The sequence below is a fragment of the Anguilla rostrata genome, chromosome 14 (genome assembly GCF_018555375.3).
Source record: "Anguilla rostrata isolate EN2019 chromosome 14, ASM1855537v3, whole genome shotgun sequence".
Classification (NCBI taxonomy): Eukaryota; Metazoa; Chordata; class Actinopteri; order Anguilliformes; family Anguillidae; genus Anguilla; species Anguilla rostrata.
Window position 1 is genome coordinate 7867550 of NC_057946.1, and position 16413 is coordinate 7883962.

At 44.3% G+C, this 16413-nt stretch overlaps 1 protein-coding gene across 10 annotated transcripts in view; it reads left to right on the top strand.

The window, feature by feature from the left end:
- The window catches only part of ap3b1a (adaptor related protein complex 3 subunit beta 1a), an 84935-nt gene that overhangs the window by 50808 nt on the left and 17714 nt on the right, over positions 1-16413 (top strand). For all 10 annotated transcript variants that reach the window (XM_064309284.1, XM_064309288.1, XM_064309285.1 and 7 more), the window contains exons 23-24: positions 9894-10122; positions 12784-12868. In XM_064309284.1, the coding sequence (XP_064165354.1) occupies positions 9894-10122; positions 12784-12868 (314 nt within the window). The remainder of the gene's footprint in view (positions 1-9893; positions 10123-12783; positions 12869-16413) is intronic.

The following is a 16413-nucleotide window of genomic DNA, read 5'->3' on the forward strand; positions in this document are numbered from 1 at the left end:
AATCTTGAGGTTGATAATGGTGATTCTGGGCATAATTGTGTTGTTCTAATCCTGTATTATAAAAGGCTGCTGCTTGCCCATCATGTGTTCTCTCCTTGTTAATCCAGAGTCAGTCAATTAACCTTCGATTACGGCTGTTAGAATGGAAATGAGGCTCCTGTCTGGCCCCGAGGCCGCCTCCTGCCTCCGCCCGCCTCTGATGGAAATTCTTAGGGTCACTGAATATGTCCTATGTCATGTCTGATAGCTCCTAAAAATTCAGAGCAGTTAAATCCACCGTAGAGCTATTTAGCGCGACCTTCTGCCTGCCTGTGCACTGAGATATAAAGGAATGGGCCATCGCAATTAAGCAGCCTCACTCTCAATCAGGCGTCTGCTGTGAGGGTGGGGAGGGAGAGGTGGAGGGAGTCAGGCTTTGTCTCCCCTCGTGCACCGGGCCAGCGTTAGACAGTATCTCTGAATCCCTCCTCCCCGCCTCCCCCCCCACCCCTACAGCCTGGCTTTGGGGTGGGGTGCTCTCAACCAGGAAATATTTGGATGTATGCAGGTTCTCGAGTGACGCCTGACCCCGCCTTACGCGCACAGAGGCCTTTTATGCTGCCGTGAGTGTCCCTCCACACCTTTTTTTTCTTTTTTTTTTTTCCTTCCTCGATAGATAAAGAAGTGAAGTGCTTTTTTCCAAATTGGAAATAAAGCGGGTTTCTGGGTGGAAGTCCCTCAGTGAAACTCCACTGGGGACTGTGTCCAAGCGCGGAGCCCCCCGTTGGAGTGAAATGAATCAATAACCGAGTAGATTGCAGCGATGGCATGGCACTGCCTTAAGTGCTTGACTTTTATTTCTTTTGCTAAGTCCGGGATTCTTTCGTATGTTTTTTTTTTTTTTTTTCCCCCTATCTTATTCCATATCTATCAGATGGCGCTTTTATTATGTCGCTTGACTGAGAGAACCTTATTTGCCAGGCTGAATGTTTGAATGACAGTACGCTTGCTTCAGTCCGTCGTGACAATCAAAACGCAGCGAGTCAATACTGAATCTGCACGCGCTGCATTAATGGAAGCCTCCTGTAGGCCGTTTAGCCGGGTTTAGGACTGTCACTGGGAGTTGAAGGCCTGTGTACTGGTGATGTAGGGGAAAAAAACAAACAAAAAAAAAGAATGCTAAAGAAATCTTGAAAGTCAGTTCTATGCATAAAGACACGAGGGGGTCCACTGTATTTTTGTATGTGGTAAACAACCCCCAGTCTCATTTATTCAGGTGTGATTTTCAGATTTTAAATGGACCCGCCAAGGAATTTGTCTCCGCTGAGCAGTTCAGCCTTTTAGAAAATTACTACATGGTTATCAGTAGCATTTAGATTAACCCGGGTTATTGTGTCTGGAACCCCCCTCCCGGCCAACATGCGCTCTCTAATAACATTTTGACATTAGGATCTCCACGAAATAGTATTTAAGCCCCCTTTCAGCGGGTGGGCAGTTGATAACTTTTCATTCATAATTAGCTCATCGCGAATCGGTAGACATTTCAGGGAAATTGAACTGTCAGTGGGTAGAAACAAGCGTTTGACCTCATCACATTGAGTGGGGCCCATCATAATTTGTTCATTTGGTGCCCATCAGCCCAGCCTCATCTCTCATTCGGCACCTCGCTGACCTTCCCTCTCCAATTCCACTCGGTTCAGCTTTAATTATGACTCAGCAGACCCAGAGAAATATTGCAGCCCGCTCTCAAAAACCCTGAACTGCCACTCAACAAAAGATTGGTTTTTAACAGGTAATAAATGCCCAAAGGAAATAGTGCACCCCGTGTCTGTTCGGTCGGCGTGTGTGCGCGCGCTTGTGTGTGTGTGTGTGTGGTGTATTTGTGCTTGTGTGTGTGCGTGTGCATATGTGTGTGGTGTGTCTGTGTTCGTGTGTGTGTGTGCTTATGCATGTGTATGCGTGCGTATGTGTGTGTGCGTGCATGTGCATATGTGTGTGGTGCGTCTGTGTTCGTCTGTGTGTGTGCGCTTATGTGTATTTATGCATGTGTATGCGTGTGTGTGTGTGCACGCGCTTGCTCGTGTGCATATTTGTGCATGCGTGTGTGCACGCGCTTGTGTGTGTGTGTATGCGTGTGTGAGAGTGTGTACTCCTGTGCGTGTGTGTGGGCGCGCTTGTGTGTGTGTGTGCTTGTGCGCGTGTACCACCCCCCCCAGGGACATGGCCCGAGTAGTTCTTTTGTTGTCTTTTTTATTGTACATTAACAGCACTTCTGCGTCTTCTTGTCCTTATTTCTGAATGTTACCGTTTGCCAGGTTTTAAAGGATTGCAAATGCACAAAAATTATATTGCAGAAATTTTGCAAAAGGAAAGCACAATGGAACGTTACCACTCTTCTTTGCGATAGGCTGTCAATTCCTTCCATTCTGCTTTGTTTAGCTTCTACATTGGCTACCACAAGAAAGCTTTGCTATCAAGGTTCCATTGTAATCATTATGTGCAGGCTACAGCTCTGCCACCAATAATCATAGGCAACTGAGGTAAAGAAGACACACATGCTTCTGTGAAAGAAAGCTTGTAAGAAAGCTCTGGGTTGCTTGGGTGGAAAGTGAAAGTGATTTATTTATTTATTTTTGATTTGGAATTCTCAGCTTTCTGTAACCACTGCCACATTCAGGCAAACCCTGCTTATTCCATTCCCTGAGCTGAAGACAAACTTGGAAAAGTTAACTGTTATTAGGTAAAACTTTGTGAACAACCATACTCGCAGCATAATGCCAATACCATAATCTAGACAGACACACATACATTTGCTTGAAGGTAAGCTAGAATTCTGCCTATTAGTAACATCAGATACCATGTTTAGCCTATTACCTAGTTAGCCAAGTGATTAATTAAAATCAAATCAAAGTTTATTTGTCCAACGCGGAGTCAACAATACCACAAAAAAGGCAGTTATTAGCTGGCAATCAAGTGCTTAGTGCTTAATATTAGCCTGCGAGTGTCCTTGTGTATGTGAAAGGAAGACATAGTAAATAATAAAAGAAATAATAAACTAAAATTAAAGATAAAATGGATTAGAAAGTAAATGAAAATAGAGCTGCTAGAATAGGTAAATATTGCACATAATTAGGCTATGTAGGTTCAATGTAAGACTGAACAAATCCTTCCGCAACCCTGTGGATGTCCATCCATTCTCTCTATCCATTGATAAAACATTAAATATTGGGTAGCATTGCTTTGGAATAGAGCTTGTTCAATTTGAGTGAGCTGAGATATCCAATATTGCTTGTTGTTACTTGTCCTCAATTTGATATCAATACATTTAATAGCAGGTCTAGATTTTTCAAGTTTTGATTAATTAATAGTAAGTGCCTATGTATGCGTGAATAACTTGCCATTTTTTTTATGTTGAAAACATGTTTTTTTTATTTGCAGTTCTGTGGATAGACCAGTATTTTTATCCAGGCTATGATTTTCTGAAAGAGGCTGCTTGGCTTCAAAGAAAATCCGTACAGTTTCCGACATACTGTAGGAATTGGGTCCCATTGATTGGACGTCCCTATCGCTGTGCGTATCACGTTACACTGTACATTCACTTCCTGAACTACCATTAGGACCAAGGTTTACAGTTACTTCCTTGTTGGTTGCAATACACATCTGGCAAATATCCAAGTCAATATAGCGAAGATGGGTGAAAGTAGTAGTGATAGTGAGATGCTTGCTGTAGCAGCAGAACTGCTAATAAAAGCACATGGTACATGGAGAGCAGGCACAGTTGTGCCAGGACCTCGATTCACATTGTTTCTTAATTTCACCATCATTTCCCTGAGCAATATGTGCACCATTGATTTGAGATGAGACTACCCATCTACCACGTGGTCTTTAATTAATTACCACAGTGAATTTTAAAAAAACTTATGTTGTCGCCAAACACCACCACCCCCCACGCGCACCCATCACTAAAAAAGAATGTTCTAGGGAAAACGGTGGATACATTTTCTCATACAAAGAACAGGAAGTCTCACAGGAAGTGCCATTTACGATAATTTCATAAATCTGAGAAAAGCAAGTACATTTTCACCATTCTAACTGTTTTGCCTACTCTTAGTATGTAGGCAAAATGAAAGAAAAGGACATCTCTACTATGACTAGTACTATTTGTGAAAACAGCCTGGACATTTACAAATCATTTAGTGATTAAAAAAAAGAAACAAATTGAGCACATTTTTTTAAAAGTGGAAATTCATTGCTGAACAAGAGTTGAGTTAAGTCGGGTTCCCTGAGTTGAGTCATTCACCGTCCAAACATCACTCTCACAATGAATGCTTCCAAATTGCACATGCTTATTTGAGTACATAATTTTTATGTACTTGTACTTGCATAGACAAGCACTTCAGATTTTTTATTTTGTGCAAATTGTAATTGCTAAATGGTGATGGGTTAAAGAAAATTGCCTTCTTCCATCCTGTACTTCATATATTTGGTAAAATCACAAGGGGGACAAAAGATGGCATATTACATCTTTAAGAGGTCAAGAGGCTTTTAGCCTTTTTGTCTTTAAATGTCACCCTGCAATTGCCTTTAATGAGGTAATTCTGTCTCATAAAGATAATTACCCCTCTGTTGCCTGGAAGGCAGTTCATGTATGAATGTGAATGCCTCAGTTAAATAAATGTCAGGGACTGGGTCAGCTTAAAACATGATATCGTTTCTGACAGTGAAATTCGCTTGCTGAAAAGGCATATTTTTCCTGCGAGCATATCGGTTTGTTTTGTTGATGTTTTGCTGTGGTGTGAAAATGACCCTGGCTTTATTTAGCCTTAGAGTAATTTCAACCCTGTGAGTTCTGCTAATTAAAACACTTAAAACCACCGCGCAGATTAATAATGTAATTGTTGCTTGATAGAATTGAAAGAAATGTTTACTGATCGTCGCAATTAAAGCAGACGGACTGAATAGTTTTTTGTATTGGAGTTTTAACTTTGGGAGTGACCTGCGTGACACGTGAGCAGCAGTAGCTGAAGGGCTGGATTCAGCACGGCCGCGCACTCTAATAGGCATATTTCATTAGCCTCTTTCATTTGCTCACCGCAAAATGTGAAATCGAAATAGATTTTTTTAATGTATCTCCCCACATCTCAATCTCTACATAAATAGGGGCCCCCCCTTTGCAATAAAGCCTTACAGTTACAGTGGTGACTTTGAATATGTCAGCAGGATTTTCAGGTCATTTGACGAAAAGGATACAAGTATTGCCGGAGAGCACTGAAGGTGAATGCCGGTCTCATCAATCACGGTGGCTTTCTTTAAGTTGATACATAATAGAGCCCCTCAATCAACTTCCTCCTCCGTTGTCACCGTTCGGGAAGGAGAGCAAGGTGAGGAGGCCCGGCCCGGGAGTCAAGGTTAGCCGGCGGCTAAGGCGTTATTTACACTTGGACGGGAGGATAAGTCAGCGTTAGAGGAGAGTCCTCATGGGATGTCCAGTTTGTCAATTGGTGATGATAAGCAGTTTGAGGCCCCGGGCAGACCTTGAGCGGTGACAGGGGCCCTGTCAGGGTGGTAAATCTCGGCGAGGGGTATCAGAGATTACGGCCGGCTTTATTGACACGGACTGCTCTAACACGTCCAAAAGTGCTCAGATAAATTTCCCTTTCGTCGCCGGGGCGGCTCGGCAACATGACAGCTTGGTGGCAATATTTGCTTGACCTACAGCATATTAAAGTGCCGAAGCGCCTGGAGTGGCGCTCGCGGATGACACAGTGTTGTCTTGCGCCCGTTCAGTGCATGTCAGCTGTTTTTTTGTCTGTATCTGTGCGTGCGTGCGTGCGTGCGTGTGCGTGCGTGCATTTTTTTCATGTGGACAGGATTGTACAGTTTACCATTTGTCATATATGAATATTCCCAGCTCTCACTGTTCTTGCTTTTTGTACATGTGTCATATAAAGCACTGTTCGTATGTGCTATTCTGTGTATCATATGAAGCACTGTCCATATGTGCTATTCTGTGTATCATATGAAGCACTGTCCATATGTGCTATTCTGTGTATCATATGAAGCACTGTCCATATGTGCTATTCTGTGTATCATATGAAGCACTGTTCATATGTGCTATTCTGTGTATCATATGAAGCACTGTTCATATGTGCTATTCTGTGTATCATATGAAGCACAGTTCACATGTGCTATTCTTTTTATCATATGAAGCACTGTTCATATGTGCTATTCTGTTTATCATATGATGCACTGTTCATATGTACTATTCTGTGTATCATATGAAGCACTGTTCATATGTGCTATTCTGTGTATCATATGAAGCACTGTCCATATGTGCTATTCTGTGTATCATATGAAGCACTGTTCATATGTGCTATTGTGTGTGTCATGAAACACTGTTCATATGTGTTTTTGAGGATTGCATTTGGGCCTCTTGTTCTGAATGTTGTGTGAGTTGTTTTGACCAGCCTTTTGTGTAAGAAATGCTGTACTAGGAATGTCTTGGTGTGTTATGTCTTGAGACATGCAATTGATTTGACGTCTTTCCTAAACGTCTTCTCTGGATTCAGGCCTGCAGATGGGGATGACCAATCCATAGCTACCTTCTGCATGTCTCTGGTTGCTTTCCTGTTATAATTACCTTGGGTCGTTATCATTCAGGAAAAAGCCAATGGTTGTCTGGCAAGCTGACGAGCCTTGACTGTACTAGTATCGTAAGAGATTGCCAACTCTTCTTAAAAAAATCAAAGAAAAATCATTTAATCTTTTTATACTTGAATGCCACAAATCAGTTTGCAGGTAGAGATAATTTGTGTCCTGTTTGAGAGAGTCATACTTTTGATGTATCCCCAGTAGGTGAAATGAGCAAAGTATTCAGCAAGGTCCCGATCACAGTTGCTATCCTGGGGAAATTCAGTCATAATTATATAATGTTAAAACTGTGTGGTCGGTGCAGAGTTTATTATTTTGAGTTGACCGCGGGATCCCCACTTCTGGGGCTCTCCGGTGTCTGAGCCCCTTCTGTGGGATGGTGGGACTTCATGCTTTGCAGAACCCCCCGGTTTCCCCATTCGATGGGGTCGCCTTTGGAAATATTGACGGATTATCCAGGGGAAAACAGTGGGGTTTAACGAAGAGCAGGCTAGGACGGTTTTGGCTTTCGGGGGAACTCTGCGGATCTCCCATGGTCCCGCGCTCTCGTCTGGCCAACGGGGGGGGCGGGGGGGCCCGCTCGGCGCGGAGCGTGGAGGAGAGGCAATCTAGCGTGTTCATTTCTTTTGTGCTTTAGCGGTATTTCATCCAATCGGTCGCGCGAGTCCCTGGCTCCGCCTTAATGGAATAAGGCACGTCCCGGTCTGCGTGGGGGGCCGAGCCCAAATGATTATCTGTCACTTGCTTTTAGGGCGTGGGGGAGGGGTGCAGGTGTGCGGGGGGGTGGGGGGGTGGGGGGGCTTCGAAAGAGGGCGGGTTGCTTCTTCAATACCAGGACACCTCGGACGAGGGGGCCATTTCATTAACCCCTTCAGGGCAGTGCTTTTGCCATGCCGGCACGGGCCAGAGGTTAAGGCGCGGCAATGGCCAAACAGGTATGCTTGGCTGCTTTGCGAAATGTGACTTTTTTTTATGGGCCTTTTCTCTACCGTGGCATGCTAGGAGAAAAGGGGGCGGAGCAGCACAGTGCTCTCTATGAGGTAGGGTTGACGGACAGAACTTTATAATCCGTACGGGTAACGCATATGGGAGGGGGGATTTCCATTTTTCCCAGAATGCCTCGTTTACTCACTGTAACCCTAAACATCTGCACATTTAAAATATTTTCTAAATCTCACGTTGGAAAATTGAATATGTAGCCTTAAACATATTTTAAACAAAGCAATTGTGTATATGGTACGATACAGACAATATACCATTTGGGATCAAAGAGGAAAAGAATATGTCATTGCCACATGAAGACTGTAGTGGTGCAATTAACATAATAGTTTTTTAATATTCATGTATTTATGCAGCTGCATTTTATTTATTTCATTAGGATTTTACGTTCACTGTATTAAACCATGTTATTTGAAAGGTATTGGGGTCGTTCACCGTTAGGTACATGGAGTGATCAAGATTGCTTTGAATGCCAGGTTGGTTTTGTTTCCCTGGCTTTTGTAATTTCAATAATTCCAGTTGGCGTGCTGTGATGCGCTTGAAAATATCTCCAAGACATCACCTTCAGTCCTGCCCCCCCCCCACTCGAAACTCAACTGTAACGAATTAACACCCACGACTAGCCATCTCAATATAGCAGCCATCAGGTGCTGCTTTGCATCCCTCAAATCTACGTGGAATCGATAATATGCTCAATTACCCACTAACCGCGGAGTGTTTGTCATTTTTTACTCTTCAATTGTTTTTTTTTTTTCTCCCCCCAAGCTAGTGCTAGCTCCACGCCTCTCTCCCTCTTTTTTTCCCCGACTGCGCGCGGTCTGTCTGTTCGGTTCACAGTTACGGCCCTTATAAATGTTTCAGTAAGTGTTATGTAGACAGTTATGTGCGCTCTCATCCCACGGCTATTTGCGTACGGTAATAAACTGTGATAAAACGCGTGTCTTCGGGGCGACGGGCTCGGAGTCGCGCGCCTTTCCTTGCGGAAATTAGGCCGCGCCCGTTGTAATTGTCCGACTATTTATACAAACCTGTCACAACATGTCAGGCTGCTGCATTTTATTTATTTTCCAAAAATCTGGGAGAATCAAATAAATGATGCATTGAATTGCTTATGTTTTATGGACTCCCCTTTTCCATTACTCATTGGTATTAACCTGACGTAAAAAGTACTCGGATGGAAAATCTAAGAACTGTTATGTGTGTGTGTGTGTGTGTGTGTGTGTATTCTGTACGTGGATGGAATAGTTATGTGGGCTCATATGTGTGCGCACACAAGAGCCTTCCAAATAAATGCGAAAGGCACTGCTTTGTAAAAATGCAATTGACAAAATTTGTGCTCACCCATTTTTTTTTTATTGTTCTACCTTTCATTCAAAGCTTGTATTTGATGTGGTTACTTGTGCGCGTTTTTGTGGAATGGAAACTCTTCATTGTGTGCTTGTAGAAACCGCATAGCCCGAAACGGTAAGTGCATGCTCCTGTGTCAAAGTCTGCGTTCGCCTTTTCTGAGCACACTGATGACTGTGGAAGATCAAGGCAGTGAAATGTAAAAGGGCTTGTAGAATTTATTTATTTATTTTTTTAAATAAAGACTGAATTATAGGAAAGGCTAATGCGAAGATGTTTTTGGGGCAAGAACATGCATTTTTTACACAATAACTGTGTTTTCTTTTCCCTGTCAGTCTTTTATTCTTCCCCTCTCCTCTGTGATAATTAATTTAGTGCTCCTAAACCCTAAAAGCCCTTTTTAGCCTCAGAAGAGCAGGCTTAGAAGACTCTTGTGTTTTGAGTGATGGCCATTGTTGTTGGTTTTTTTTTTTTTTTTTTGCCTTTGCTGCTCTCCAGCTAACCTCTTTGTCCTTTTTAAAGCTTGTGTGTGAAATGGTCCCGGTGCCAGGGAATGAATTTACAGTGCGAGTTGATGTTAATTGGGCCAGCTGAACTGAGGGCATCCGTCATCCATAATGGGAGGGGGGGGGCGGGTGTCAGTTCATCTTACTGTAGGGGTGTAAAATTCCCCTTTATGGCTGACTACGAGACATAGGGAGAGGCTGTCAGCCTTGTGGGAAATTGAGTACTCTGCTGTGTAACCAAAATGTTATTGTTGGTATCCAGAGTTGGTATTCATTGGATTTCACTATCCCCCGTGTGGTATGTAAGCACATACTATGCTTGTGCATTTATATTGAATGGATTCCTGGCATGGCTGTGGCCTTGTAGACGGCTGCTTGTTGAGTGGTGGTGTGTGTGCTGGTGTTTTCCAGGTCAGCACTCCGGTGTTTGTGCCGGCGAAGTCTCACGAACTGCTCCACCGGATGAGCGGGAAGGGGCTGGCGGCACAGTACCACTTCCCCCGGCAGCCCTGCATCTACAGCCCCAGCATGGTGTCTGTGCAGATCACCCTCACCAACAGCAGCGACCACAAGCTGGAGGAGATCCACATAGGGGACACCGGCCCCCCGGGGCTCAATATCCATGGCTTCAGCAGCATAGGTGAGCATGGCCCAGAGGGGACTTCCCCGTAAAGCATTAGTCAGAGGAACCCACTGCTGCGTCGCACTATCTCCTGCTTCAGCAGCATAGGTGAGCATGGCCCAGAGGGGACTAATCCCCACTGCTCTGCTTCAGCAGCATAGGTGAGCATGGCCCAGAGGGTACTAATCCCCAGTGCTTCAGAAGCATTACTGTCAAGAGGGGACTAATCTCCACTGCTTCAGCAGCATAGATGAGCATGGTCCAGAGGGGACTAATCCCCACTGCTTCAGAAGCATTACTGTCAAGAGGGGACAAATATCCTGTGTTTCAACAGTGTAGGTGAGCACTGCAGAGAGGAGACTAATCCCAACTGCTTCAGTAGCATACGTGAATATGGCAGAGAGCATACTGATCCCCACTGCTTCAGCAACATTACTGCTAATAAGGGACTAATCCCCTCTTCGTCAGTAGCATAGATGAGCATGGCTTTGAGGGTGCTCATACCCACTGCTTCGGCAGCTTTACTGCCGAGAGAGGACTAATCCCCATTGCTTCAGTGGCAGAGGTTAGTACTGCCGAGAGGGGACTAATCACCACTGCTTCAGCGCCATTGGTGAACACTGCAAATAAAATAATACTGCAGTACTGGAGATCATGTAACAGTGTATGCTTCAGCAGTCTAGGGAAAACTGCTGATATAAAAAATGCTTGTTCTACAGTATTGATGACCACAAAAGAGCAAAAACCAAAACACATTCAGTGACATAAATAGTGTTTGTAGCCCTAAAACAAATGGACCGTATATCCACTGCCGCAGGAGTGTAACTGTGCACCGCTGGCCAAAAAATGGCTATGCATCTGTCCATAGAGCAGCAAAAACCTAAATTAACAAAATGAAATACAGAGAAAATAAGTGCCGCTTCAATAACATACCGTAGCTGAGAATCTACTGTTGTATGGTTACTGCCAGGTTAAAAGGGTAAGTCCACTCCAAGAGCATGCCAGAAAAATGGTGGTGGCGGCAGTGCGCAGTATAATTGTGAGGGAACCGGGCTTGCCTCTAAGAGGTTGCAGGTTCAATACCCAGGTGGAACACTGCCGTTGTACTTTTGACCCAGGTACTTAACCTGTATGTCTTCAGTAAATAACCAGCTGTATAGAAATCTTGTATTTAAATACAGTAAGCCCTGTAAGTTGCTTTGTCTGCTAAATGCCTAAATTGAAAATGTAACTGCAAACATGCTTCGCCAAGTCTTTTAGAGCCTGTTTATATAATTTGAGACTGTGAATTAAGAAATTAAAATGTAACTTAAAGGGAAGGTTTACTTTCAGTTTACTTTTATTTTCTAAACAGTATTTCACTTTTACCTTATATTTTGGATTTACCCAGACAGGTTATTTTTGTTTTAGATAGTTACAGAAGTTTTTGACCTGCTTGATTGATTGTAGGTATCAGGGCATTCAGGGGTTTGTGGACTAAAGCAAGAAAAGACACCTGCAGTACCTCCCTATAGCAGCCTACAGCTTTAGACCACTAACCCACAATGCTTTAAAATGTCCTTCATTGACCTGAAGACCAGTCTGGGTCAATCAAGGACACACTAAAATACTGAAATGATATTTTCTTTTAACTCAGAAAGTAAACTGTCATCAGCATCAGAATTTATTGTGGTTTTAAAAAATGTATTGTAAACATGTCCTTTTCAGTTGAAAAGTAAAAAGTACTCAGTTTTATTTTTTTTTAAACTAATCTTAAGATGTGAAATAAAATATTCTTTCATATACAACCAAGCAGGAACGCATGAAGGCACACACGTTCATAAACACACTAGAACAAGCATATCAACCAGACTGTCATCTGTCTGTTCCATTTTCCATTGCAGAAGGAGCTACGGTATCTTAACAAGTGTTCTCGGTGGAGGATGAGCCCATGTAGAGCAGCCCGGGTTTCCAGCGCATGTAGACTGGCAGTACAGGCGTGCGACAGTAACACCACACAGTACAAAACTTCACGATAGAAACGATTTGGTTAAAACGTAAGACACCGGTGTGCACCGCAGCATACACAGTACAGATATTCTTATATTTTCATTTCGCAGGTCAAATGTAGACTTCACCATTCGCCCCGCCATAGCAACCTCTGGATATTTATCCTCCGGGTCGTGGCGCGATTTTGACAGCGGGGCGTTCTCTCTCCCCGCCCGCGGTCGTCATGAGGCTTTGATGGCTTCTTAGCTCGTCCGACGGGCTCGCGCGAAGACGCACGGGCGGAACGCGCCGAGCCCGCCGATTCGTTTCGAGCCGCGTCCGTCGCGAGCGGAACCATGCTGTTTCCATCAGAGGCCCTCTGTTCTGGTGCTCGCTTTTTATAATCTGTGACATTGGCGCTCGGCGGAGAGGCGGCGGGGCCTTGGCGAAGGCGCGTGTCAGACGTTTCTCTCCCCCGTCGGCTCACGGGGCGGAGCAGATTTGAGGAGTCGCTGACATTCCCCTCCCGTAAACCGGAACGTCTTATCGGCTCGGAAAAACGAATTTTTTGTACGTCGAAGAATGAGATTGGAGATGGATTTCTGAGAAAACGCGGCGTTGCTTTCTGAAGTAGAAAACAGGAGTCTCACGCGGTGCCTATTTATTTCCACATCTGTCACCCCATTGTGAGTCTGTCCCGTATTCTTTCAGATTGCCTGGAGCCAGCTGCCTCCATCACTGTGTCCATGGGTATCGACTTCAATGATTCCACTCAAGCAGCAAACTTTCAGCTTTGGTAAGAAGTCAATTTACATCGGGCACTGTGTTTGCCCTCAGAATGCAAAGCCTGCTGAGTACATGCATTATATACATTTTGTATTTGTACTCTTAAGTATATATCTCTATAGCTGCTCTCAGATGAACCACAGAAATTGAAATAAAAGAAAGTTGAATATTACTCAAATAAATATTGAAACATCTCCAATGGGGAAAATAAATGAGACTCATTTGTTGAATTGTGTCAAAATGACATTGTGTTAGAGACTTTTTTTAGATGTTTCTCATTTACTCTTGAGCCTGAAAGACAACAGAATTACATGCTCGTTGCCAGCAGCGTTTTAATCTCATGCACCAAAGTCGGCTTTCTTTCCTTCTTAAATGTATGGATCCCTCTTTGCCACTGGACACAAGATTTTTTCTTCTTGTACCAAAAAAGGAAATGAATTTCGAGTTACAAATGCCACTGGGGCTGTGTGCAAGTGAATTTATTTATTCATTTATTTTGCAAATTGTAACATATTGCATTGATTTTATGCAGATTACAGCATACACATATAATATAAATATATTAAAGAAAAGCGATTACTTACCCCGCATTGCCTAGTAATTGTTTATTATTTTCCTATTAGAAAAGCAGTGTCGATCAATAGCATAGAATACCAGGCCATGAATACCATCACCATAAATAGATTTGGCCCAGACATTAAAGGTAGATTATTTTTAATGATCTGGACAATGTGAGTCCAATGGCACAGCTCGCCAAATTACAAACCGATGGAATGAGTAGCGGTGATAAATTCATATTGCACGTGTATTTTCTTTGCTGCGAGAGGAGCTGTCGCTCGTGTGTTAAATACGGTGAATTACCTGAATCTTTTTTTCCCCGTGTTTGTTTGTTTTTTTTTCTGCTCCCTCACATCCTGGTCAAGACTGCTGACTCGAATAAAACACAGTCACCCCATGTTTCCAAATTCTAATACGGGTGCTGCGCTGCCTTGATATACGAGAAGTATCCACGCGCAGATATTCAGTAGCATTTCCTCACCTTCTTTTATGAGTTTATGAAAGGACGTGTATTATGCATTTAAGCTGATTTCTTTTTAATTAGGGTTTGATTACAATTTAATTGAGGGAAGTCCTGCTTTTCTGCTTCCTGTTTTTAATTTTCACCGTACTGTAGCTTTTGATGAATTTTTTCACGTGTAAATTTTGATTCAAATTGCTTTATTTTTGGAATTAGTTTTCTCATGGCTTATTTTTACGTCAGGCGGTTTCGATTGGATCATTATGATTTATTATTATTAATAATTAACTTATCTGCTTTGATAATTCACTATCGTTCTATACCGGTGTCTTGGTCATCTTACTATCCTTGTGCCTTGCCCACCTTTATTTCTCTCCAAAAATGTGTTGGCCCAACTGACACGTTTCTACAGAACTGTTATTGAACTGGGTTTAATTGTAGTAGTTTTAGAAATGATGCTAAGTGCCAGTGATTCATCTTGGGAGTTCTTTCGTGTCAAGTTCTATAAAGTTGTAAAGGGAAGGGTTTTGCCAGTGCTCTCTGCAAGACGCATCAGACATTTTCAGTAAAACCCGCTAAGTATGATTATTATGGGAGCCTAAGTACATCTTGCCAAGATGAATTAAGAATCCTGCTGGGCCCGGGGGGAGAGTGGGGGAAACGTGTGATGTGAGTTAAAGCGTGGCTCTGGTTTGAACTTTAGGCAGGCCAGAGGAGCCGAGCCGCCCTAAGGCCTTAATATGCAGGAGGGGTGATTCTCTGCCCCCCCCAGAAATGGAATGCAGAAAGGCGGTCCATCATTTTCCCCTCTTGTTGCTCTTCCCCAGACAAGCATCCCTTGCCTTGCATCAAATATAATTGATCCTGTAGCGGTGTAATCACAATTACTCACCTTCTTAATTGGCCTGCCCCAAATCAGAAAATGGAAACCGATCGGCAGCGCGGGGGATCGATAGTGTTATCAGAAAGCCGTTTGGGGCGGGGGAGACGGGCGTAATGGGGGGATCAATCGGCCTCAAACGCCAATCATCGAGTGTGTTGTGCATGGCAATCGGCGCATTTCCCCCCCTCTCCTCGGTCAGGCCGATGTGGACCGTCCTCCAGCTCGAGGAGCGCCTTCCTTAGGCGGTTCCCATCATGCCCCACGTCCATGTGCTGCAATGCTAATTGATATTTTATGGGAAGGGTGGTGACCACTTCTTTTTTTTTTTAGGTGGGATTGCATACTTTACAGTTACTCTGGCTTCTTAAACAGGGGAAGTACTTTTTTGGGAGGTAGTTGTTTCGATGTTTCAATTGTTCTTCAATGATCTATAGAGCTTGTAAGTCTTTCTGTTTGCCTGCTGCATCTGTCAAAATAGAAAGGTACTTGTGTAAAGTTAGATTTAAAGGAGTCATTGCCAATAAATGTCTTCCCTGATTGTCGGTTGGAGCTGGTAGAGACGATGCAAGTTGCTTATGAAGGCCAGCTCTCTCTGAGTAAGCTGGAGCACTAACATAAGGATATTTTTCTGAAAGTGTGCTGCAGTTTTTTTTATGTAGAGTTTGAAATGAGAAGATTAACATGTTTGAAAAAACTCGCAAACAAGCAAAACCAGTGAATGGAATGGAGCACCAGCGCGGCGTTAGAAGCAAGTAGCTACGACAGGACACAAGGCGAGCAGCTGAATTCCCTGTTCTTTTAAAGGGCGGCGAACAGAACCCAGCAGCGAGAGTCTTGATTCCTCGTGGCAGGGAGTCCGGGGTATTGCAATCCCGCTGAAGGCAGGACGTGCTCGGCTTGCAGCCTGAACCGCGGGGCTGCTCCTGCCTCTCCCGTCTGCGTCTGGGCCTGCCGTCTCCATTTCTGCTCACTTCTATCCGTGAACCCAGGCCTCTGCGCCCCCAAATACAGGACGCGGTTTAGCTCGTGTCTACGCTACCCGGAGCCACCCGTCCCTGCCCGATACGATGGGAGCAATTTGCAGAGAGCCGGCGATGGCAGCGGCCGCGGAGCCGAGCGTGACCCATTATGCGCGAGGCGCTGGGAAATGCCGGCCGCCTCTAATCAAGGTCACGGCGCAGTCTGCCAGCGCGGCAGCTGGCTAATGGCCGGCCTCGGGCCGGACAGATGCAGAACGGGCGTCGCCCGCCGTCCCCAGGCTCCGCCGGACCTGCGGCTCCAGCGCGGCGGCGACGGAAAGTCATTCGTTTGTTTATCGTTTAGAAACGTGAAATGTTTTTTTTTTTTGTCCTTAATGTGCGTGAAAAATAACAGCGACCGCGCGGCGTTAGTGTTTTTTTCACGCGGGGGGGGCGAGCCGTCCGGGAGAGCGGAGATGAAGGAGTCCGACAGGTTTATTAATCTGCGGCAGAGAGCTCTTGGGACTGCGCGTATCTGCGTTGCTTCCATCCGATTGCCCTCAACACAACAGGCTGTTTCTGCATTGCATCTGGGCACGTGAGATGCCCATGCTTTGGTCTGTGTACCATCATGGCATCCAGGTGAACCAGAGCTTAACATCATATTGAGGCTGTGGGCCGAAGGGCAGTACTGT